At 39.8% G+C, this 25,605-nt stretch overlaps 2 protein-coding genes and 1 long non-coding RNA gene across 17 annotated transcripts; 1 reads left to right on the top strand and 2 right to left on the bottom strand.

Annotated features, from left to right (window-relative positions):
- Nucleotides 1–272: 272 nt before the first annotated feature.
- LOC107270289 (la-related protein 1B) lies at nt 273–21,148 on the bottom strand. 7 transcript variants are annotated; one of them, XM_015745162.2, is made up of 16 exons: nt 19,219–20,059; nt 11,297–11,370; nt 10,920–10,973; nt 10,299–10,578; nt 10,023–10,198; nt 9,702–9,826; nt 9,428–9,617; nt 8,671–9,177; nt 8,437–8,591; nt 8,007–8,232; nt 7,504–7,934; nt 7,264–7,424; nt 6,802–7,056; nt 6,510–6,643; nt 5,909–6,417; nt 273–3,271 (listed from the first exon to the last, which is right to left on the bottom strand). In XM_015745162.2, the coding sequence occupies exons 1-15, from the start codon at nt 20,057–20,059 to the stop codon at nt 5,929–5,931; spliced, it is 4,098 nt and encodes a 1,365-aa protein (XP_015600648.1). In that variant the 3' UTR covers nt 273–3,271; nt 5,909–5,928. The 7 variants fall into 7 exon arrangements, with proteins under 7 accessions (XP_015600648.1, XP_015600653.1, XP_015600652.1 ...); XM_015745167.2 differs by lacking the exons at nt 273–3,271; nt 19,219–20,059 and adding exons at nt 13,833–13,954; nt 14,078–14,093 and having other exon boundaries at nt 4,895–6,417; XM_015745168.2 differs by lacking the exons at nt 273–3,271; nt 19,219–20,059 and adding exons at nt 13,833–13,942; nt 14,078–14,168 and having other exon boundaries at nt 4,955–6,417.
- LOC112494736 lies at nt 13,049–19,183 on the top strand. Of its 3 annotated transcripts, XR_003060479.1 has the most exons (5): nt 13,049–13,642; nt 14,140–14,302; nt 15,629–16,002; nt 16,091–16,209; nt 18,522–19,183. It is a non-coding gene; the product is annotated as an uncharacterized LOC112494736 (long non-coding RNA). The 3 variants fall into 3 exon arrangements; XR_003060480.1 differs by having other exon boundaries at nt 13,049–13,520; nt 16,091–19,183; XR_003060478.1 differs by having other exon boundaries at nt 16,091–19,183.
- Nucleotides 21,149–21,438: 290 nt separating the features above from the next.
- LOC107270264 (protein ABHD18) lies at nt 21,439–25,383 on the bottom strand. 7 transcript variants are annotated; one of them, XR_003060483.1, is made up of 9 exons: nt 24,631–25,383; nt 24,262–24,346; nt 24,003–24,185; nt 23,813–23,925; nt 23,578–23,716; nt 23,289–23,486; nt 22,602–23,036; nt 22,123–22,366; nt 21,439–21,997 (listed from the first exon to the last, which is right to left on the bottom strand). XR_003060483.1 is itself a non-coding variant. In XM_015745112.2 (9 exons), exons 1-9 carry the CDS (start codon nt 24,720–24,722, stop codon nt 21,937–21,939), a joined length of 1,479 nt encoding a protein of 492 aa, XP_015600598.1. In that variant the 5' UTR covers nt 24,723–25,374; the 3' UTR covers nt 21,439–21,936. The 7 variants fall into 7 exon arrangements, 6 of the variants coding, with proteins under 6 accessions (XP_015600598.1, XP_015600599.1, XP_015600600.1 ...); XM_015745112.2 differs by having other exon boundaries at nt 22,123–22,408; nt 22,715–23,036; nt 24,631–25,374; XM_015745113.2 differs by having other exon boundaries at nt 21,672–21,997; nt 22,123–22,408; nt 22,715–23,036; nt 24,262–24,331; nt 24,631–25,375.
- Between the last annotated feature and the right edge of the window lie 222 nt (nt 25,384–25,605).

Raw genomic sequence — 25,605 nt, 5'->3', positions numbered from 1 at the left:
TTACTCACGTAGGCGCTCACTGGTCGGTTTTTAATGGCGGCAAATTTACGAGCCGTACGACGCAGCTTTAACCGTTTGAATATTTGTTAACGATAAAATTAACGTTTTATTTTTAAAATGTATGGAAATTACGATTAATTTCTATCTTTTTTCTAACACGAATTGAACAATATTTTAATTAACTTACACTTTGACTGCTTCCCAATGGTCTTGTGACTGATCACTCGTATTCGACGATTCCGCCATAATTATGATACAATGAGATACGTTGATTCTTTTTTGTGTTTTTCCTTTTATTTTATTTTTTTGTCAATCTTTCTTTCTATTCACAAACGTTACAACTCCCAAATGTATGTATGCACGTACGTAACATGATTCCGAAGGAAAATCCAGACACTCAGACACTTCGCAATCAAAATGGAAAGAACTGCATAATTTCCTATATTCTTTTTTTTTAAATTAAGACTTACATATCACTGTACTTCATTAAAAGAAAAAAAAAACAATCTCTCGTTCTTTACTCATCTATTCCTCTTACGGTATATGTATCTATGATGTAACCACGTATGCCTATGTAAATTTGTTATCACCCGCATGGAGGGGATGACAAAAAAAATATCGCGCTGAATATTATTATGCAAAATGATGCAAGAAGAAAAAGAAAAATGAGAGTAAATTATTTATCACGAGAGACAAGATGATTTAATTTGACCAAGTTTCACGTATCTAATAGTACTTGGCTAAATGAAAAGCCCTCCCAGAATATGCAGCTACTCACACCTTTTCTTATTCTTATTATAAAGGACTAGGTTATAATAGTAAATCTATCCTCGTATCTCTTTTCCCTTATTATCTTGTTATTAAATTCACGTGAAAATTCTCGCAGTTACATGCGACAAACGTAGTATAAAAATACGCCACTGTGTCGTCTCGAACATTTTTAATATATGCACATGAGTTGTTCGAGACGACACATGGCATACGCAATATTTATATGATATTACACTATTATTATTTATGCTTCTAGTAAAGGAGACCATAGTTGGTGTGCCCAATTCTTTTTTTTTGTTTTCGATATTTATGCTCACACTGCACGCGGTAACTACTCTTAATCTCTGTTTTACTTTCATCTGGCGGATCCGTTTCTATGCAATGCTCTGTAGAATATCGATCGATTACAAATAAAATTTATTTTTAGTAATAAAAAAAGTAAAACAAAACAAATAGGTGTCTTCCGCCAATAAAAGTGATTCATCGTTCCAAGGCACTACTGTAACTCAGTGAGGCAAGAATTTCTGAATTTACATGGTAAACGAGAGCATGAAAATAACCGATAGGAGCGAATATCGAACTTTGACGCCATATTGAAAATTCTTATAGTGATTGTCCAGATAATTTTTTTTTGTAGTAGGATGTAGGGTCATTGGTTTTGGGATCGGCGTGATCGAACCCCAAAGCCAAATGAAGGTAGCAGGATGCTTTGGTTGTTCGTTTTTTTTTTTTTACACAAAACAGAATTATCAATAACTCTATAAAATGCTAAGTGCTTCTTTTTTCATATGTCTATACAGATTACGTGTGAACGATTTCGTTTTGTTTTCTCTATCGATGTTATCCGTTTCGTCTTTTGAGTTGTCTGATTGTGCACAACTACGGTACATAGTGTTTCTATAAAGGTCTCGTGGTAAAACTCATTTACATCGATACGACGAACGCTATTGCTGGGACCAATCAACTCCCTGTGATCAATCGATGACATGTGTGACGTGTGAGTCTTTAATATATATATATATATATAATATATGCAGATTTTTTTATACATTTTTTGAGTTGTTACCAACATTAACCCCACCCGCTTATAAGTGTAAGCCCTAACTGTAATTTTATTAATGATTAACACTATACGTATAAGTAAATGATAGTAATTAAGTAATCATATGTATATTTTTTACATGCTGGAAGCTTCATCCTCATGGCATACCCATAAACCGTGTAAGGGTGAGTCTTCTATTTTTATAGTACGATTTAATTTTTACCACAGCGCCAAGACATTAGCAACAGCAATAAAATTGGAGAGTAAGGAATCGCTTAGAAAAACTTAATATTCAATATCAAAATATATCCAAAAAATGGTGATCCGCAAATGATGCATTGGAGATTTTCTTTTCTTTCTAGGTGCGCAAGAGAAAAAGTCAACGCCCGCAAATAGTCAACAGCAACGGTAACAACGGTAACGAAAAAAGATAATTATACGCAACAAGTGCAATGAACGCGGGCCTCTAGAGAATGATGAGTGTTTTTACAGTGAAAGGAAAGAAAGCAAAATTTACATTGGCACAACGGATCGTAAAGCGTCGATGCGATTAATAAGACTCAGTCTAAGGAAGAAGACGAAGTGCGTGGCGAATGAAAGTAAATCAGAAAGCACCGTGTGTACGCCATGACGAGAGGAAACTCCCACAGACTTATCAAACTAATTCTAAATTTAATTTTTCACGGACTCGAAACGAAGACGCGTTAAGAATTAGTAAATCCGTAAGACGCGTGCGGTGCATTCGGCGCATCGGCGACGCGTCACTCTTCTAAATGATAATAGTCACTCGCTTTAAAAACTAACCGCAATCGCGTAAGCATGTACATATGTTTGCCGAAAAGAAAAGAAGAAAGAAAAGAGAACAAACGTAAAAGACAATTATGATAAAGAAAACCGGCATCCAAAGTCGTCGAAAATATTCGGCTATTTACAAGAGACTGATCTTCCATATTCTTCATGAGCAATAGCGTGAGCGCGTAGCGAATGCGTTTTCAATGCTTGTATACAATCTTAATATCAATATGGTCGATCGCATGCGAATAACAGATTTTTTGTTTTTGTGCATAAAAATAGTTCATTACATAGTGATTCGTTCGCTGCTCAACCGCCGCTATACATATATATATATATTGCATTTTATTAAATTTCGTCACTCGTTAATTAATCATCTCTTAAACCGTCAAGCTATTACTCGAACAGCCAATCACCCTGGATGACTATTGATGGACATAACAAAAGAAAAGAAATAATGTAAGACTAGCTCGGTCGCGTGATGAGCAGAGAGCTGGCAGTGCTGGAGATGTTTCGGTATCCAAGTGATAACAGGGTCTGTAGCGGTTGGTAGCAGTGATCGGCGATGTTGATTAAATGGCGATGAACCACCAGTCTTGTTAACAGTATCGATAGTAGTGATACAATGAATACAATGACGAGATGCGGCGATGCTGGAGACTTGGCCTGTTTTTTTTTTCAAATTGGGAGATCATTTTTATTAAAACATCCTTCACTGTGCCTGAGACGAAGAGTATCTTTCTGGATTCCGTACGGGGATTGGCGAATAAAAATTTTTTTTAATGGAACAAGAACTTGATTTTATCCCTGATTTATCCCTCTTTATGACACCAGAGCATGTCTCTTTATTTTCTTATCTCTTTGCTAGAATAATTATGTATCTTTATATTCTCCCTTCGTTTTGGCAAATTCAACCAGGGCTTCCCATATATTGCGCGTTTCCTCAGTGACAGCTTCTCTATTTCGTTTTCAACTTTTTGCACATCTTTATTCTTAACTTCTTCTCGACTTTCGGTCTGCTCTGCGAGTCGCGAAGTTTTACTCGTATACAATAATATAAAGGAGAACAAAAATCCAAACAAAAACATGATTACGAATTATTACAGTGTGCAAAGTCCGCTCTTTCTTTTTTTTTTCTTGCCTTTTTAAATTCATCTAACTAATTCGCATATACATACATATAATATATCATATATCTTCCTCGTTCTCACTTTCGCTTTCTTGTGCTTAATATCGTTAATTTAAAAAAAAAAAAAAAGCAACAAAATGCCGTTTTAATCAGCTATCGTCCTTCTCTACATTGAAAGCGTACGCTTCCTCCTCGAACCTCCAAAACGCCCCGTGCTGTTCGTCTCTCACGCAATTCTCAATACAAACATTAATTACAGCCATTAACGCCTCGTTACTGTAACCTGTATTTTCTATGAATCACCAATATGATAAAAAAAAAAAAAAAAAAAAAAAAAAAAAAAAAAAAAAAAAAAAAAAAAAAAAAAAAAAGAATAAAGAGAAATCGATGCAAATGAAAAGAAAAAAGAAATTGGATAAATCATCATCGAGAGCATGACAGGATCGTCGAAGGAAGTCGAACGAGAGTGTGTTTATCTTGACGGTATAAACATAATAATACACCTCTTGGAAAGCGTACGCATGCTATTATTGTTATTATTATCATAATCATTATTATCAACATCATCGCTCGTATCATTTCTATCGTCCCAATTCGTTTGTAATTATTGTTTACTTCAATTTAATTAATGCGAGGAATATCGAGATGATGTGTTTAAATTTCGGATATTCACCGCCAACTTTTATCTATTATTCCCTGACGAAATGTAGAATTTACAGAAGATCTTGGAAGAGTTTTTCTTTTTTTCTTTTTTGCATTCTTTCTTCTTGCCCTAATTACTGAGCTGAACGGAAAAAGATGTAAGAGAAAAAGTCCGATTTGTACGAGTAAGCCTAACCGCATCCTAACTTAGGTTATTTAAATGCCTATAGTATGTGGTTGCAGCAGCTCCTTAAAATCTTTACTTTTTTAGATAGCATAACGTATCAATAATAATCGTAATAGTAAATAGTAGTAGTAGTAGTAGTAGTAGTAGTAGTAGTGGTGGTAGTAGTTGTAATAGTAGTAGTAATAGTATTAGCATAATAGTAAATAGTAATAATAATAGTGCTAGGTGGTAAATAGTAATCGTAATAATAGTATCAATAATAGCAGTAATAATAGTAGACTGACGCATCCCCATAAATCCTACGAGATTATCGGGAGCAAAAGATGTTCGCTCGTGAATCTGCAAAGTCTCATTTTTTACTTGCAGATTTCTTTTATTTTGTTTTTCTTCCCCCTTCAATTTCTCTCCTTCTCTCTCATACTCTTCACACCACTCTCATTCTTTCCCGTTCAATCTGTCCCTTTATCACTTGCATTCGTTCTCTTTGACTGAATCCTTTCCTCCCCCGAATAAAAAGTCGAAAGTGATGGTGACTCTGTGCAATGCGAGGCTCTTTTTAAAATTGCAATTAGTGGGGACGTTGAGATTTTATTTTTCTTCGATTTGCACTCACTCCATTTCCTACGCGCTTGTTTCCCTCGTGCGTTATTTTGTACATTCGAGCGTGAGATCTGATACCGAGCACGTCATCCTCGGGGAGGTTTACGTCAAGAGTATAGTGGAAGACACGGAAAACTTTTGAGAAGCTGCAAAATAGCTAGATATATATATATATATAGATATATCTGTCTTCTCTCTGACGATCACCGGACGGCCGCGTGATTCGCGTCTCCAAGAGAATCAAATAAACAACGGCGTCGAAACGTTAACTACTGGTGGGCGGGCATCTTAAATCGCGTAGACTAGGAATTGGGCTGAATGCATATTAACATGTACATATATAAAAAGGATTCGCGTCCGGCCGTGTTTAAAAAATGGGCCAGGCAAAAAGCTCCATTAAAAAAAATATATATAGTCACTACCATGCACCGGATTCTTGTAAAAAATAGGAGTCCCCAAAGAATTCATCGACCGCGTCTCTGTGTCCTGTTTGGCAGCGTTATTAAGTTTTCTTGTGGTTACATTCCTTCTTCATTCTTTATCTTTCGCTTGTACACATTTCTCTCTCCCTCTCTTACTATTTTTTCTTGCTCTCCTCATCCTAAGTTAAAGGTGAACTATATCCTGGTCGAAAGGCGCAAAGCGCCTTAGCTCGCTTAGATTATACAATGTCACACTAGTATTTTCTTTTTCGTTTAATTTTCTCGCTCCCGTCCGGTTACCCAAGAAACTCACTCTCACTTACCCAAAGACCCAGAGGAGGGATCACTTTTGGCTGGTTGATGCATTTTCGGGCTTCGTGGATCCGCAACTTTTGTTGCCCTGATCGCTTTTCACATTTGCCCTGGACGACTGGCCCTTTGTAACTTCCTGGGGTCTCATGAACGAGCCGGAATTGTGTCTACTTCGTGGCTGTTGCTGCTGCTTACTCAGGTCGCGCTGGCTGCTCCAGGATGACGTGTCATTCCTTCGCCAGCTGCTGCCTAACCTCCCCGAGCCAAAGGAGTCGGCGCGGTTACGATATTGGGATAGATTCACGGAATCTGAACGCTGATGCTTGTGGAGGGTGCTTGTGTTTCCAGTATTACTGGTTGGCAGTGTCACTGTGCTAGAGCCGCCGGACAGACGGCGAATTCGACTCGTTGGCGACGCCTCGACTCCCCCCGCACTCTCGGAGACGCTTCGGTTACGCCGCTTCATCGCCTGCGATCGAAGGTTACCGCCGAATCCTTGTAGCATCTCGTTTATCTGAGGCTGGGAAAAGACACGCATTTCTTTGAGTATACCTAATCTATAGAAGACTTTCAAATTTTCAAAATTTAGACCACTTTTAAATTTTCTTGTACCTCGACTACTCTGAAGTCTTCGATACTTTTGAACTTGGATAGGTAGTCATTTAGTTTGGCATCCACGTGAAGTTTGTCAGCGTGTTTGTAATATTTTAGAAACGCCCAGAACTTCTCGAGTCCGTAGAGCTGACCTGTAATGAGAATCAAGTTTTAAAATTATGATTTAACAAAAAAGCACCCTTTTTATAATTCCTTTTGCGCATGTTGCATCGTTATTCTCAATTGCCTTTATATTGTCGCATGTTGTGCATCACAGGCATTTTAGAAGAGATAAAGAAAAGCTATTCACCGTTCTCATAATCGCAAACAGTCTCGGTCTGGAAGTCTTTGTATAGCTGAGGCCTAAATTTTCTTTCGAGGCCGTAACTGTAGAATCTGAAGAGACACTCCAATCCATAACGATATCCTTCACCAGCATCTTCCTTGGCAATAACCCTGAACTCCTCGTACATTGTACGATTGAAGTTTTCTCTAAGGAAGAACGACCAGAAGCGGAAGAGAGTGTTCATCTCTTGAGATTGACCAACACCCAATCTCTTGCGTTCTGAAAGATCAATTTATTTTTTCAATTAGAAGCACATCAAAATGATAACGACGCTACTTCGAAAGAGCAAAAGGCATGCGTCAGAAACAAGTTTCTCAGCAGTACTTCTCCTCAGTCGGGAAAAGAAGACAAAGTAAAATGTATTCATCATGTTTAACGAAAGAAAAGTAAGTTTGAGGAATGCAGAAACAAGAAATGAATCCTTGCCTTTTAGACAGCGCGAGTGATACTTGTGATACACTTGCTGCGTGAAGCCATTCTCCTTCAGCAGAGCGTGACTCGGATGCTGGAAGGTCGGTAAAGATTGTGGAGCACTTCCGTAGCTGCTTGCCAAGTAGCCCTCGTTTGGGCTAGTGCCTGTACTACTTCTAAAAGATGAAGTAACGTTTTGCTATGGGTACATGTCAAAATTTCAATAGCCTTTTCACGTTAATTAAGGTTTCTTACCCAGTTGAGTAGGTTCGCGGGCGATGCTCTCTGACATCCATAATCCATCCGACGTGATGCTCCACCGGGGGATTGCTACTGTGACGAGTTTTACGCTTCCTGGGTGTTCTGGGATCAACAGCAGGTTCATCCTTTACGACGGCAAAGAAGCGAGGGACTGCACCACGTCTGCCGCATCTGGCACCGCGGGTTCTGTCGTTGAAACGCGCCCTGTCCCCTCCTCTACGATCCCTTCTGTCGTGACCCTCCGAGGAACTTGGCATGTGAGTAGGAAGTGAATGCGACAGATCCATATCCTCTGCTGTAGAGGGTGGTGGTGGAGGAACTTCCGGATTTGCCTTACGCGGTGCTTTAGGTGCCATTTTCTCGAAGACTTCCTGACTGATTACGTTAACCGTCTTGTAACTGCCCACCGAGGATACCGAACCGTACTGCGGAAACGAATGACGGAGTCTTAAAAGATATTCTAAAAGAAGTTGGATCGTGTTTGGACGGAATCTTACCCGTTGTCCATCCTCGGTCCAGAGATCTTCCTCATAGTAAAACAATCCATCGTTAATAGCTTGTTCGAGATCCTGAGTCATTTTGACTCTGGTGGTCCAGTCGCCCGTACGGTCGTGACCCTCGTGCTTTGGAATCCTTGAAGGTATGGCAGCTGTGGTTTGTGTGACGATGAGCAGCTTGTTAATATCCCTGTCGGAGAGCTCATAGTCCTCGTCGTCCTCGGACCTGAAAACATCATACGCAGCCACCGTAATCCAGGATGCACTGACTGTGATCCGCTGGGAAATACCTTGGGTAGCGTCAGACCAAAATCGATCAGCACAAATTCCTCAGTCGGGAAAAGAAGACGTTAATGAGTAATCATCACGTCGAAATTTGCGAAATGAAATCGCAGTAAAGGGAAGATTAAAGGCGACAGAAAACACGAACCATTCGGAGAAGGCGTTGTGACGTCCTGTGGGAGGTGGCGTGTCCAGTTCCTCGTCGAACTGAAAGTCCAGCTCTTCACGTTCCTCACCCTTCCTATAAATATTCTTCTTCCCTTCGGGTTTACCCTTAGGAGGGTGCTTCACTCTTCTTTTAACCTTGAATATATTAAAATGCATAATCATTAAGTATGTGCACCAGAAACTTTTGAATTGTATCAATTGACACGATCCCTACTTCTCTCCACGCATTGTCCGCTGGAACCTGTGTCTCCCCATTGACCTGTACCTCGGGTGACGGTGCAGGACTCTCGCTCTTGGCCGACGTAGATGATATTTTACTCGCCTGCGAGGTCGGACTCTTTGGCTTTTCCGTTACGTCTTCATCCTTAGGTCGATCATTCTCTTTGTCATTAACAGTGGAGTCATTGGGCTTGGCGGCCGCCACGACCGGCACAAACTCTGGCACATCGGGGTTTAGGCTCTCACCTATTGACGAGGAGATGCTTTCCGACTCGCTCAGTCGCCCCGTTGCCGAGGTGCTGTTGCTCGTTTGGATCACACGGGGTACAGGAGGCACAGGAATTGCGGTAAGAGGTTTCGACATGGGACTAAACTCTGGCTGTGGTGTTGGGAGTATTATTTCATTATGGGACGGACCTGGCATTTCGCACAAGTAAGGATAGACTGGATTTCCCGCAGCATCCAGTATCGGCCATTTCAATGGATCTATCTTTGTCCTAACCTGAACAATGTAACAAGAACAAAAATATGTTGTTTACGATCGCATTTATTAAACATTAATTACGTAAGCATAATTGTTATATTGTAGAGAGGCCTACTATCAAACTCCACTTATTGGACTTTATCAAGTCCTAATGGTGTTAGCGAATCCTCACATTTGCTCTAGCACAATTCCATCAGACAGTCCGCAACAGTACGGACTCTGAACTCAATAATTGTGCCATCATTAATTTCATAGTCTGCAAACCTACCTTAAATCCGTCTACTAATTCCAATTTATCGGATTCTCGGATGGATTCCACGACCAGACCCACGTCCGTCGTTAAAGCCTGTACTCGATGAAACGAGGCGATCAGTGTGATCGGTAGGAAACCCTGAGCGTCCATTTTACGTCGCAGGAAAAAGTCCCTCAGTAGATTTTCCTCGCTAAAGTAGTACTCTCTGAAAAGAAAAGAAACATCTTTTTAATTAACGACAGACGCGAACTCCTGGAAAAAATACCCAAGTACTGTGTGTGACACCTACATCTGTTTCCTTATGTACTCCTTGAGGGTCGTTGTGTCGAGATTAACGTAACTGGTATTGTTGAAATAGAAAGTCCCCATGTATGGCATCATGAACGAGGGGTCCGTACTGCCAAATTTATTAATCTTGAAAACAGAAATCGTGGAATATAGTCCCTTGAGGTAATGACAATTGATCATTGATATCTCGTCGTCGCACACGTCAGTTCTACTATCCATTGAAACTCCATGATTTAGTCAGTAAAGTATATCCCATAGGACTTCATCATAGCTAACCTCACGAGAGCGTGATAGACAGTAAATAAGAAGATTTGCTAAGCACCTGGGAAAAGTCTGCAGGATAATCGGAATACTCGGGATCGTGTCTTGGCCTGAATCCTCTGGATGCCCCACGCGAACCTCGACCACCTCGACCTCTGTATCGGCTTCCTCCCCGACCACCCCTGAAGCTGTAACTGCTGGATCTGTCGTGATCCCTATCTCTCCAATTCTCATCTGCTAAAGGAAAACAGTGATGAAGAGATATAGAGAACTTTTAAAAATATAGCTATTACTCGGTATCAATTCCCAAGGCTGGAGATAACAGAAGGTTCCTTACTTTCGCCATTTTTATCTCTTTGACTGTGATACTTTGGCGATCTTTCTCTCTTTCCTCTGTTCTTGGCCAGGTCGATCTCCAGCGGCACCCACTTCTGCTTGTTCGCCTTCTTCTTCTTCTCGCTCCCATCCGTATGTTCGTCGCTGTCATCCTGACAGTGATTCTGCTCCTTGTTCTCCTTGCCTTTACTATTCTCAAGCACGTTCGTGTTGTTGCTCTCCTTGGGGACGCTCTGCTCCAGGGTGCCGTTCTGCTTAGGCGTCGCCACCGCAGCTTTCTTCTAAACCGAAACGGTTTTAACTGTACCACAGTCATTCGACCTGGTATAATCCAAGATTTACATAACTACTGTGACTACAGCGTGGCGCTGTGCGGAACGTCCTTAAGCACAAGAACTACAGAGTTTAGCATCTGGTACTAAAAATTTATAGAACGTTCCTTGATGTTTAATGTGGCAAAAGTACTACACCCACAGAACACTGGCATACGCAATTCTATAGGCTCTAGCTTTTGCCATTCGTCTAACCAAATCTTCTTTAGAATCAAGTATAGCTCCTGTGGCTCATCGCCCGAGAAGAAGGTCGACCGGTGTGGTATCGAAAGCTGTGAAAAGATACCCACCTCTCCTTGAGCACCAAGCGACGGCCAGTCTCCTATATCCGTGAAGTCGCTCGCCTGGAAAATGGAAACGGGATCGAATGAATTTTCAATGCACTAAAGAAACCGCAGTAATAAATAAAAAGGTGTGCAATACGTGTATACAGTGAATGCATTCGATTTCGTCCGGATAAGGCAGGAGTCGTGGGGGGATAATATGAGTGCACGGAAAGTGTATACAATGATTATCGAATGTTTCAATATTTGAATTATTACATAATTCATTTGTTCATTCGACTGTGGCACAAATATCAAGCTCTACTCTGAGGTCTGATATTTTTGGACACCTGTGTCCTGATCTTCGACCACTAATAAGAATAGAAAAAAGGGACTGTACGAACCCTCTGATTAAATTTTCTTCTGTCCTTGGGCGCCTTGACGATCGTTGGCTGGACCCCAGTGGAAGCACCATTTTCTGAAAAAAAAAAGAAAAATAAATTGAACACATATAAAAAGCGTGTCTCAAATCGATTCTTGAAGGAAGCAATTGTCCACAAAAATATCGTAAGACTTCCGACTGTCGCCTTTGCATAAGACGAAGTTTATCGTCTTGTGGTCAAATCAAATAAAAAAGACGACAACCGCACCATTCCTCAATGAGATAAGAAATATCCTTTTTCTCCTGCTTTCTTTAGATTCACAGCGAGGGAAAACTTACATAGAGTACAAAGTGTAACAGGCAAATCGCACGTGGATCGAAGTCGTTTGTTCCCATATCTAGCGAGTGTCAGGCAGCGTGCCACGTATACCCAACCAATCTCCAAGAATAATGCGCAATTAATCGAAAGCCAATAGAGGGAGACTCGTCTTATGTCAGAATATCGAGCGACCTCAGGACATCATCGTCCTGCCCAAGAGCTACTAATATCCTGTGGACCAGACGATACCCGTAACTCAATAATCCGAAAAATGATACAATCGACAATAGTCTGTAGCACACGTCCGACTAAGGAATCTTATCAGCAAAGATCCTGACAATCATTACGCAATAAAAAATATAAAGCACAACGCGCTCGTGTCTTTAATCGTAACCGTAGAGGCTCGGGTCGATTTTCATGGAGCAACGCGTAGTCTTATTTTCTGGTCTTTCGAGCTGCGTCCTTGGACGTCATCGACGGGGACCTAAAAAGTAAGGCGAGTCTCTTCGTTGCCTAAAGGACATTGTGGAAGCTGCATGTACTTCTGTCTGGTTGGAGCGAATGGCGCAAGATCGGTGTTGCTTTAAATTTTGTTTTCTTTTTCGAGCGCTTGCCAAAGGTGGCTCGATCCCTATCGATCCGTATGGTGAAAGTGTACGACGCCGGGAGGGACAAACTTTCCGATTAATGTCGATCGAGCCATTCAAATTAGCAAGTGGATCAGGATTGGAGTTTAGGTAACTCTGATTGTCTCTCTGTGATTCCGTGCGACAGTGAAAGCACCAGGAGTCGGCCCGGCTACTGTAATATAAAGGAATATCCGCCCATTGATCGCTCGAATAGAAATTATCAGTGTCCAGTCTTTATGCACGTGTGTCGCCTCGGCCCTCCATACATATGTATACGTGTGCGATGCGTCTCGCATGTCCGAACTCATGGATTAGCACGTTTTTGATGCACAGACATTTTTTTTCACGGTGCGTCCCGACAATTCGATTTGTGCCAATGTCACCATTTCCGGTTGCAGTCTATCAGTACATTATTAGCGATGACACGTGCCACGCAAGAGCTGCGATAAAAAGAGTTAAAATAAACAAGCGTGGCTGGGAATTTCATAATTTATAAAAAATATATATTTTTTTTACCTTAACTAGATTTTATTCCATCTCTACGAATTAGTAGCCAACTGTATACTGTGCATTCGGATTAGTTAATTATTATTGTTACTACTGTTGTTAATAATATCGTTTGTAATAACCTATTGGAACAATACTAAATATTAATATTCTTATAGCATAGAAATTACACGGTTTTAAAACACGATAAGAAAATGAGTTGCGTCTTAAGCACGCGTTGGTAACAGAGGCAACAGCTCTACGTGCTTTAATGTTAACGAGTGAATTAGTGCAAACTTTCATTGGTCTTCGGCGAATGCACCTTTGAGGTGAGATTTCTATAGGTATGTGCATCGGGTGCTCCGTGCGTCGAAGGTTGTGAAGGAAGCTTAACAAATTTCAGGGCACATTGACAATTCCAATAAAGGCCTCTGCGTTTTCTTGCACTTGTCAAGTCAATAGTGCACACGTACACGCAGACTGCATAGCTCGAGGTGGTCACGGCTGTTGCATAATCGATTTCCCAGCGAATAGGAATTCGAACGGACTTATTGGAAATGTCTCTGCGCGCGGATTAAAATAACTTTGGATCTGCGTTTGCACGCGCGTCCACACGTACGTTCTGCCATTGAGTGTGTGCGAAAGTCGTGGGTGCTGATAAAATTGTAAATTTCCAAGTGCTAAGGCGACTGCGGAAATTCGTGGTATGTACGTCAGGAAGGCGACAAGCTTATTGTGTACGTGGCATAAGGCCACTTGGCCAAACAGCACGATAAACTACGATAGGGTGTATCGCGTGGCAGGAGAGATTGGTGGGTATCGACATATTGAAGTTTTGCAAATTGCTCGATTATCCATGGAGTGCACTATCGTTAACGCTACGGATATACGACTTGAGAAAAAAGATAGATAATCGAAGATGCAAGAAAATATGGTAATTTCGGTATCGCTTGGACGAATTTCATTATTTTGATTGGCAAAAATTTACGATGAAAGGACGTGGCGTGTGGAGGATTTTTTTTATACGATATTACGTTACCATGATATAAAAATGTTTTTATCAAACGACGGGCTTTGATTTTAATTAGACAATTTCAAGATTGTTATCAATTTTGAGAACTCACGCTGCAAGCTCTCTGCGTCGTTCTCATTGATTTTCATTATGGCGCACTTCCAACTTTCATTATGCACGATACCAGCCACTTTGCTACGCACTGTCACTTCACTAAAGTATCTGTGAAACAGTCTTTGATTAAAACAAAACAAAAAAAAAAAGAAGAAAAAAGAATTAATTAAGGCTTTAAATCTGAAGAGGAATGGTTCAGCGCCTATATATATGCATATATAAATATATGTGTGTATGTATAACCTATATTCATCAAAGGAAACTTTGCATTAATATAAAAAAAAATTTTGGTTTCAATGACAAAGCGTCGTACGTGATCGCGCCACGACTTCCGCCACTCTACTGAAGCAAATTGCGCTGCTGGTAACGTAAAGGCGGTTCGCAAAGACTACGACGTCTCCCACAGCTGCTACCTGCCTGGACGTCTCGACGCCTAACGAGTTTTCCGCCGGGAAGATTTGAAAAGTGGTAGGTTACCCTAGTGTAGCCAAAATATACTCCAGGCTCCACGTACCCTCTTCGAATAGCACCCTTGAACGTTGGATGGCACCCCTAATGGTTTGGGATTTTTCTACCTGGTTCACTATAAAGACGCACACAGCTGTTGGGCAAGAGGTGCATCCTACATGCAGTAAGCGCCGCAGGAAGATCCTTGCATAAAGGATACCAAAAAGGAAAGTTCATGACAAGCATTGAAATTTGCAAAATTTGCCAATTTTTCGTGGAACACTTTCCTTAGAAAATTTTCGTCGCTGGGTGACCGGAACTAAGAGTACGCACCTGAGGTGGCTATTACAGATAACTAAGGAAACACAACATGCCGGTAAAAAAAAAATTCCTACAACTGCCTTTAATTGTTACTGATCTCGTTTGTTCGAGATATTGCTGATTTTAGGTAAAGACGAATAAAGTCCATAACTCCGTTGAATTGACGAAATTGACGTTTTACGCAACGACAATGCCAATAATGATCGCTGCCGTTTAGTTCACCGGGTATATTTTTTTGTGTTTCTCTTTTTTTTTCTACGTCCTGTTTTACACTTTCTTGAAAATAAAGTCGTGGCGGTTGGCAAGTGCTGATAATACGTATTCGATTACAAGAATCAATCTATCGGGCATACCAGAAAAACTACGTCAGTAGTTTGGTAAACCAAGTGATTCGACTGTGGTATAATTTTACTGTACTAATATACAGATATAGTTATTAATGCTTTGAAAAAGGCATTATAGGTTTCACGATAAGAGACAGCACAGCTATGTACTGCAGTTAAGTAAGAAATACAATTTTCTATCGCAATTCGGCAATACGGCAGAACTCATCCAGTTGGAATAATGCTCGACCAACTTAAATATTCTTTGAACACTTGAACAATCCTCTGAGAGACAAACAACCTGTAGGGAAGACATGACGTTAATGGGAGATATTGACGAATATTAAAAGTTATTACGTGACGAATAAGGAAATTACAAAATGTCAATCTTTACTCTTGTATATTAGGTTTCTGAGTCACATATGATTGCCGTGTTACGTATTGTTGCGTATAGTCTTATACATTATAGTACAAGTATTACGCACTATCCATGCCTCTTTACAAATGTAGGTGTAAGTGTCGATATAGGTTAGGTTAGGTTAGATTCAGTGTACATTACAGGCCTATATATACTTTTTACGTAAAATACATCTGCTACTAGCTACTCAGTCAAAATATAGTATAGAGCGCGTAAAGGTACTATAATGTAAATTTGTATGTATAAGCTGCATGTCCTTGAAAAAGAAATCTTTTTTTTTTTAAGCAGCTGAACACTGCTTTTCCATGGAGGATTCACGGAGCTTTATAATTTTGTCGAAAATGCCATGAACTCACTTGGTTAACCATCGCTCGAAAAGTTCTATGGAATAGTATTCCGGTTCCTTGAGAATTGAAAGGATCGACCAAGGGTCCTTCCTTCCTCCTTTCTTGGTCAATAAGACAAACATTTCCAAAGGCAGAGGCTATTCTTCCGGCGGGATTTGACATGGGTACCTCTTTAGATAGCTTTACTAAAATTCGGCAGTTTCCAACGTTACTCTGCAAGACATCTGGGCCCGATCCAAAGGATTTGTTGTGGACATGACCTAAAGATGGCTCCTTCGGTAGCCACGAGATGCGTGTCTCTTCTAAAAGCAAGTAATGATTCAGCGACAACGCGTGTGATGAAACGTGACCCAGAGTGGAAAAGAAGCGTGTCCTTATGTTTTACTGTGACCTTTTGCAGCAACCCTTTAAAAGATGCAAGGAAGTAACAGCAGGTGAAATATGGAGAAGAAGAGAAACGCAGGTACCGATCGAGAGCCATTAAAAGTAGAGGTACCGCGGATGCCATTCTTTTATCAGGTAATTGCAGCCTTCGTGGTAAAAAAAGCTGCCCTAAGTAATTTTCTGCAAAGACGTAGCGAAAAGTGACGTTTGGCTGAATTAAAGAAATATGAAATAGTTCCCAGGACGTTTAAATTTGTTTTTCTCGTTAAAATTTGATCTGTTTCTTTCTCCCTTTCTTCTTCTCTCGTATTTGCAGTGGCTGGCATAAATTGCCGCGGTATGTGTCTATAAACAGAGCGTACGTGCGGGAGATCGGGCAGCGACGTTCATTACGAAACGCGAGTATCAAAATAGACGTCGTCGGCCGTCGCGTAAACACTAGGGTGGGTCAGAGAGAGAGTGTGTGTGTGTGTGAGAGAGAGAGAGAGAGAGAGAGAGAGAGAGAGAGAGAGAGAGAAATAGAGGGACAAGGAAGAGAGAAGAGGAGAAGAAGCAAAAAAATAAGGGAAAATAACTGTTACCGATCGGCCAACTGACGCAGGAAAAGTCCAGGGCTGGTGAAACGCAAAATATATCAATTCAACGTCGAAAACAGAAACATTCGACACGTCGCTCATGTGCAATTATTATTATTATTATTAGTTATCTCTCGTTATCTAATCGGTGCGATAATCACAGCGCATAATTAGTCCAACTTCGACAGCTAGACAAAATTTTCAAAGTTGAATGGACTTGGCACCACGCCCGAGGTTAACATTTTACTTTAATAATCCTTTTATCATTTGTCACCGTCTGCCAGTTGATTTTTTTAAAGGGCGCCTTTTCACGAGTACCAAGCAACGGAATTGAACGCGCTACTTGGCCGATTTGACCGAGCGTGGCTGTTACGTGAGCGAAATCAACCAGTCAGCGGGATTCTCTTACTACTGCTAGTTGTTTGTTGCTCGTGAAAAGGCGCTCTTAATCCGTACTAATTGTTGCACTGGGAAATCAGCTGCGGCGGGCTTTTTGAATTCTTGAAAGAAGCACGCGCCAGAAGCACGTGCTCCGCGCCACGTGGTCCCCACCTTGATTTTCATATTTGTGTTGTTAGTGTATGCGCGAGAACACATACAAGAATACGAAATTGAAATTCAATCCTAAGCGTCATGTTCTTAAAAAATGACACGTCAATTCCTATAATACCCCAATACTGTTCCTGAAAAACTTGTCTTTATCTCATTTTCACTCCCTTGTCGCAAAGATTTCACAAATGTCTGCCAGATAGTAACAGGCTGCACGTCAGTTGAAAATAATTACTGCCATGATTGTTATTCACCAGTGTAACTGTAGGTACAAGTTTTTCACGCGTGTTAAAAGCGGCGTCAGGCACTGCTGAACGCGAAGTTTATCACAATTAAAAAGTTCCATCATACGGAAACATTATACAATTAAAAACAAACGTTGCAATTGCGTCAGAAGTAGCACGATGGCTGGTAAATTCTATGAGACTCGAAAAATAATTGACTGATATCTTTCTACCTTTGTACAGTAAAGAAATATTGATTTTTAATAGCCTGGCACCATCGCACCATCAAATAAATATCAATACTCTATTCACCATAGTAACTCAATAAATATGACAAAGTATCAAGTATTTTAATATTTTTTTGTTAATTAAACGACTATAAGATTTATAAAAACTGAAAACACTCTGAATCGCTAACGAATACTAAGCTAGCATTAAACATAAGTGTTGGAGAATGATAGTCACCATTAAACCAGTTTTTAGAGAACAAGAGTTCAGAACTTGTCACATTTAAAGGCCATACCATACGATAAGATACGAATACGTTTCAGTAGATTTATCCATATGGAGTATAAATGTGTAAACTGGAGATATATCTTGGAGATAATTAGATAGGTTAGAAAGAGCATGTATCTTAGGACATATGTTATGTATGCGTAGATGGGTTATGCATATTTAATGATAGCAGGTGATAGTTTCGTAAATGGGATTATGACTTGAAATTAAATAACCGCGGTATATCGACCCTTGAAAATTGATTCGACATACACAATATTTATAATTGTTAAGTCTTGACGACGCGTTCCTATTGTTTATTTTAAATTGGGAAATGATAACCGAATGGACAATGATTTATGTAACGGAAGTATAATGGTTCCTTGCGTGACACTTCTCTTATATATTCTTTCGTTATGATCGTCGTTAAGAGGATCGACTCTGATTATGATGTATGAGGTATTACGTTGTTAGGATAGTCACACGCAATAGAAATTTACTGTGAAAATCCTTGAAGTACAATAATCTGTGATTTATTTAATGCAATATCATTTTCAGGAATGTAAATGCTGTGTAAAATAATTTTACCATATCATTTTTTCAGAAATTCGGGATTTTGAAAAGCGTTGTGGATATAACTATTTCACAGAAATATTAGGATAGAATAAAAAGAATAGAGTAAATTCTAACGAAGAGTGAAAATTAACAATCTTTGCAAAATTGTTAATTTCTTAAACGTTAGGCCTGCTTGGGTCCACGTTAAGTGAATAAGAAATTGTTTAATGTATTGATACAAGTATAACATTGCTTCATGAATTCAGAAAAGTTAGAGAACTGATACAGAATAATCAAAGCATTAAAATTTAAGCACATTGTAAATTTTTGGAGATAATTAGCAACAAAAGAAGAAATATGTAGAACACAGTGATACTTGAACCACTGACCCTGGTGTGTGAAAATAAAATGAAACGCTGTTTATCTTCAGTGTTGCATCACGTGTGCCAACGAAGTTGAATATGAACAGACATGTATGAGAAACTAATGTGAGTGAGATAATCATCAGGTATCTCTATAGCCTGAATATCTCAAGTATTTGGTATTCCTGAGAGATTTGGTGTTTTATTTGCTAATATTAATAAGGCAGTCAATGTTCAACTCTACTAATAAGAAATTATCACATGATGCACCTAAAGTAGCTAGGGTCTAGAATATTTAAAAAACAATATGCTTGTATACCAATTGTCAATGTAGGAATAATAATATCTATTGAAGCTGAGAAATAATTATTATTTGAAGCTTACCAGCTTTCCCTCTTTGTTGCTGTGGCTGTAATACCCTCTTCTCTCGTTCAGCCTGTTTGTCTATCGAGGAATTGGCAATTGCAGGAGGCTGCGCAGGTGGCTGTGGTTGTGGGGCTATGGATATTAAAGGAACTACCGGAGCTTTACTTTTTGTCCATGGATTAACAGCTGGCAAGGGTGCCTCTACATATTTTACAGGCTGTGCTTCTGTTTCTGGATCTAATCCAGTATCCTCTTTATCTCTAGACCCCTCTTTTGCAAGGACATGATCCGAGGAATTTTTCTCACTACGCTCCTTGTCTTTGTGTGATCTTTCATTACTACCTCCACTGTGATTTCGTGGCTGCTGATGTCTCTCACGATGGCGATGACGATCACGATGATCACGGTGTTCACGTTGTTTCTCCTTCCTACGTGCACTCTTTGGTGCAACTGTCTGAAACTCTCCATCGCTACCCAGATCACCATTGTTCAACACCTCCGTACCACCACGTGCTACCTCATTTTGTTGCTTTAAATTTTCACTAGGCATCGTTACGACCCCCACATTCTTATTAACTGCCTCCGAAGAAGGTTGTGGACATCGTTCTGATTTTGACTGTGGCTGGATATTAAATCTTCTTCCATTCTTTTGATAGGATTTGCCTTTAGGGCTGTGTGTGGAAACAAGACGGTCCTTTCCAGTAGTAGGAGCCACCTCGCCAATATTTTCCTTATTATTATCCTTAATGTCCTTGGTACCCTCAGCAGCTTTAGGGTTAAGGATACTCGCATAAGAAACCCCAGGGCCCTCCTCACGCTCGGCACTTCCCTGAGAGCCGGGAGCCACCTTGGTCGCCATCTTGGGCCACTCGTGGATTACAAAAACACGAGGTCCGAGGTAATTCACAAAGATGGAAGTTTACGCGAGCATCAAAATCAAAGACTCGCCACTACTTCGCCGAAGCTTATTCATTAAAAACTCCCAAACAGTTGACACGAATAAAGCGTACTTTTCTCTAAGCTTTCAAAAGGCCCAGAAAGTGTCCATGTTGCGAGCCGAGCGCATGGCCCCCGACTTAGCGCGAACACGCCGTATCTTCACAGAGGGTAAGGAATTACCACTCACGAGTCTTCACGACTGCTGCTCGACAGGTTATGCGACCTTTGTCTCACAAGGTGAACCTTCCTCAAGTAATAGCCGCTTGACCAGCTGCGATACAAGGCCGAGGAATCGAAGCGATTTCTTTCCCAAAACCACGCCGAGCACGTTGCGCTTCCTAATGCTTTTACCTCCCGGTGACGGATAAAAACGTGCCGTACTCGTTATTTAAATAAATGAAAGAAAACGTACCACGAGCGCTTCGCAATTCCTTGCGATCTCCGGCCTGCGGAACGACCAGGATAAATTAGCAGACGTGGAAACAAGTTCTATTTCCGGAGACACGCGGTTTGTATAGTAGCGGCGGTACACGAGCACGCTGACTCGACGAATTCACGTCTTTAATCTCTTAAAGCAATCGGATGCTTGCAAATATGCCGGTAAATGTATTCCCTGAAACTACGCCGAATTGTTTTAACTCACACGGTACGCAATATCACTTGTAACTAAACCTCAACGCAATTTACTACGATACTTAGTTTTGCTCGGCACACCGTGTGGAAGTTCCGTACTGGTCTCTAGCGGAGCTAGCAGACAGCAACCTCTTTGCTAGGCACGATGAATTTCAGGCACGTTACTTTCTTTCTTGGCGACACGTCACTTGCTGCAGGGCTCGTCCATGGGTTCTCCAGTCGGCGAACTTTAGCATTCCCGTGGGCGAATAGCGTACCCCCGGGTTACGTAAACGCGGAACATTTTCGAGGATCTTTTTTCACGGAAAAGTGGCCCACAAACACATGTGGCCAACGCTGCTTCTTAGCCTTTACGCGAGCGGGCCGAACGGTTTCCGGTACGACGACGCCATCTATTCTTTTCACTTCTGCATTCCAGGATGGCGACACAATACTTCCTGTGCCGATAGCGGAATATTCGAAGTTTGTTCCGTAGCGTACGTATCTTGATAGTCATTTGAATGCCGAGGAATTGTTAAAAATAAAGTAGGGTTTTTATAAGATGTATTTCGATCGAAAAATTAGTCATTTCAATTCTCAAGAAATCATTTTTTCAAGTCCCCCTTGGTATAGCGGGTACTTGGATCAGATCAGTCGGCCATATTGTTAACATTGAAATTAACCGAGTCTGTTATAAAACACAATATTTATTGCGTGATCAGCATACAACAATTCTTTTGTATATATATATAAAACGACAATCTCTCATTATAACAAATACATTTTTGGCTAGAATAGTGTAAAACTTGGTGTAAATATGGCGAACAATTGTGAATAAATATCAATTGATTGTATAGGGCGATCAAATTCACAGTGATAGCACTAACGGTGCACTTATTCAAATATAAAGTTTTGATTCGTCAAAGTACAATCGTCATTGTTATGTGTAATATATTCTCGATTCGGATCACCGAAAAACGATAAATCCAATTCAAATATGAATTGCACAATGTGGCAGTACTTCGACGCTTGTCGACAGGAACAGAATGTTCTTGAGCGAACATTATACCTTCCTAATATATACAGGACAAAATAAACCTGTCTACATAAATCAATATTGTTTTGTCTAATAGTTCTATTTACAAGTGTAACAATCACTCAATAGCTACAATAATGGGGGTTTCGTCAACTGTTGTCGATAGGATACTTTTTCATAGTCCGTTCGAACGCCTCTATGATGGTCGATCTAAAAAAAAATTAAAAATGTTACTTTACGCATTAGGTATTTATTTTTGGATAGCATTTAATATCAGGAAATTTAAAATATTAATGCAGGTGTAAGAAAAGATTGATGTAAATGTTTCAGAGCACCTGAAGAGTTTCTGATGAAGTAAATAAGCCGTTACGTGTCCGGCATCTATAAAGCGAATCTCAGCACCAGGCCAAATGTCCTGGAGACTCATACATCCCTCACGTGGTACGTAAGCGTCATCTCTGGCACATACGGCTATGATTAGTTCTGTATCGACAGGAACTTCGAAATTACTTAGATGAGTACATTCGTCCATCATTCCTCTCATAAATTGCAGAGCCTCCCGTTCTCGCCATTTATTGCCTGAAAACAGTGGGTGTTTCGACACGGGCAACAGGCATACGCCTGTTACCAGGACATATCATAAAGCCAAGCCAAACAAAACAAAATTATGTATTAGTATAGACTTAAACAAATGCTTGGTAAACAGATATTCTTTAAAACTTTTGCATGGGATTAGAAAAAGCCTTAATCGATGTTGGGAAATCAATGATTGAGACACACAGTAAGCTTGCATGTGTAGCTGGATTTAGCATACCTTCGAAGTTTCATGTTGAATGACTAGATGACTATCATATGGGGGATAGTTAGGATTAATGGACTTCTGAATTGGGAGAATTGCAAGGTGACGTGCAAGATTTATAGGCTTACCCTTGAGAACATTCGATTCTCCAACTTTAAATTTATTTGATATGAGGTTTAAGGGGAAGAGTTTGGCTGCTGCCGTTTCTTCGGCAATTCGAAGATTGGTAGCATTTTTTATAGAGTTTGAGTCCATTGTATTATTGTCTTTATTATTTTCATTGGAATTACTTTGATTATTGTTGGTCGTACGGTCTGCATTATTGTTTTGGCTATTAGAATCGCCTTTTGCATCCCCGTCAAGCACCTTTACTTCCCTCTTTAACTGGTTCACTCTGAACATGCTTTCTGGATAGTGTTTAGCAAAGTGCTGACCTGCCAGGAAGGCATCCTATAATCACAATTTGGGCATTTAAATATAGAAAAGCAATCCTCATACTAACTTACAGATTAGATTATTACTGGTGAGAATTATTCTATTCAATATGTAAGTGTGAATTGACGTAATAACAGGTATAGTCATTGAGTCATGTGTTGTTTACAGTATGCAGTATATGCTTTTGCCAATTCTTAAAATACACAAGTGTTTACGACATGTATTACTGTAGTAAATATTATGAAATATCGGAAGTTTTGAACTTACGTCTTGATCGATGATCTTTACCATCTTGGCCAGATCGTTTTGGTACTCTTTGTTTGAAAAATATTGGGACTCTAACAGTTCCCAGTTTATCGAGGCACTCATAACTCCTTGAGTGAATACGGGTGAAGCTGTAGACCATGACAGACATGGAACTAATGGAATGGGTTTAGGCCAATTAGTTGCAGCGAGAGAAGCCATCTGTAAAATTAATATTTTTCATAATTGTTATTTTATTATTATGTTTGTTTTTCAATTGTTTCTTTGTATTTTTATATATTTTAATACTCACATGCCCTCCCATAGATAATCCGGTTAAACCCAGTGGTCCAAATCCCTGCTGTTCACACCAGTTGAGTAAAACGATGGACTCCATTATCAGACATCCACCCATAATGAAGATGTCTGATACGTTGTGTAAGCTGGATCGTCTGGTGAGTGATATTACTTTCATTTAAAATGCTGTACACAATAACTTGTAATACTAATGCAGTCTAGTACAAACCTCATGAAGAACGTTTTCTTACATTTGATCTTTGGGCTTTCTTAGTCCATAAAATGGATTCTCCAGTAAAATTGAACCGATACCTGATTCTTTTAGCAGTGGTTTTGCAATAAGATTTCTTCGCCGCCAAAAGAACTATAAAACACATTTAAAAAGTATATTTTACATTTGTCATTTGGCACAAGGCGATATCATTTGCAAGATAAACTTACATGATCCCCAGTACCTGCAAGATGTAGGCACATGGGTTTAGTTTTATGTGAAGTCCATTTACTTGGTAATATCACTTGAAAATAGGCATTTCTTGTTTCTTCTGGCATTAAATTGGGTACATGATGTTCAAAAGGAGATAAAAAAAAACCTTCCAAAATATGACAATCTGACCATTCTTCATCCTGAAAGTAATGACATTTACTTTTACTGTTTATAGAAGTAGTTGTTGTTGCATAATCAATCAATCGAGTATTCCACCTTGGTGATAGTTATTGGATAATCACGAGGTATAAGATTATAACAAGCTTCTCTGTTCGCAACAACCTTCCTAAATTCGAATATCCTGAAAGTATAAAAGTATATGAATCTTTAAGAAAGAACAGAAAAGTAACCACTGATTCAAATAACAAAATGAGTTACCATGATCAGAGAACATATATAATATATGCTCTCTGCCATGACATAGTATGAGAATCATCACATAAAACTATCCTCAATAACAAAAAAATAATACAAATTACAAAAGCGCAACTAGGAAGGACTCCAAAATGTTACAAGCGATGTTCTTAAATGATAATGGAGCAAAGAAGTAGCACATGTTTGGATTACATGGAGGTTAAATATTACCTTTTCAAATTCTCAGGTTTGCCCCAACCTTTGGTAAAAAATTTTGTGAGCAAAATACTTCTGTAAACGGCGTCCAGACGACTGGGAGGCATTATAAAGGTACTCTCCTCGTACTCTAGCTGATAAATACGATGAGAAATTCAACTTTAAAACCTGTTGCACGTCTCTTGATAGTTGATAACGCATTCACATCTTTAGAAAACTAAGTTCTTCTTCGAAACCAAAAAAAATCTGCATATTTTTCCAAAAACAAAAATTCTTTTATTTCTAACTATCTGTTTCTCTCTCAAACACATACAATACAATGGACTTTATTAATGTAATAGCTAAACCCTGTACACGAGAAGCGCTTCAGCTGTTCCTGGCCAATAGTAACCACGTATGACTGATCATGCGATAGAACTCCCAGAAACACACTCGGCCTTCTCTAATCGCAGATTGAAATAATATCAATGTTATTTGTCAGCGCGTCGTAACTAGAATGCATCTAGAAGGATCCTAAAGTCTATATGCAATCGTCCAAAAACACGACCAGCTTTATTTTTATTCTAGATTGATAGCTAGCCTCAGTACAGAGGTCCACCTCTCACTATACATCTATACATCTAACGAATAACTATCAAACTTTAGATCTATTATTTACAGAAAATCCTTTTTTTTTCGTAAGCATTTAAATTTTCCCACCCGCGACATAAATAGAGTGTGAACGTGAGTGACGGAGCTGCCCACGAATACATACATATGTATATACATATTTACTTACATATGGTATCTCCAATTTGCCAGAAGTATGACATACGGAAGAGAGAAGCTGCGGATCTGAAATCTTATGATTTTACGAAAGTTGTATTTTATGCAACGAAGTGCAATGAATCTGAGAATCTCTGAATCTCTGCTGCATTATTGCTGGCATTAGACGCGTAACGTTTGATGAGGTTCACCACATCGCATTATGGCTAAATGTACTTTCCAGTA

The sequence above is a fragment of the Cephus cinctus genome, unplaced genomic scaffold (assembly GCF_000341935.2).
Source record: "Cephus cinctus unplaced genomic scaffold, Ccin1 Ccin1_scaffold0715, whole genome shotgun sequence".
Taxonomy (NCBI): domain Eukaryota; kingdom Metazoa; phylum Arthropoda; class Insecta; order Hymenoptera; family Cephidae; genus Cephus; species Cephus cinctus.
This window is presented reverse-complemented; position numbering and strand designations above follow the sequence as displayed.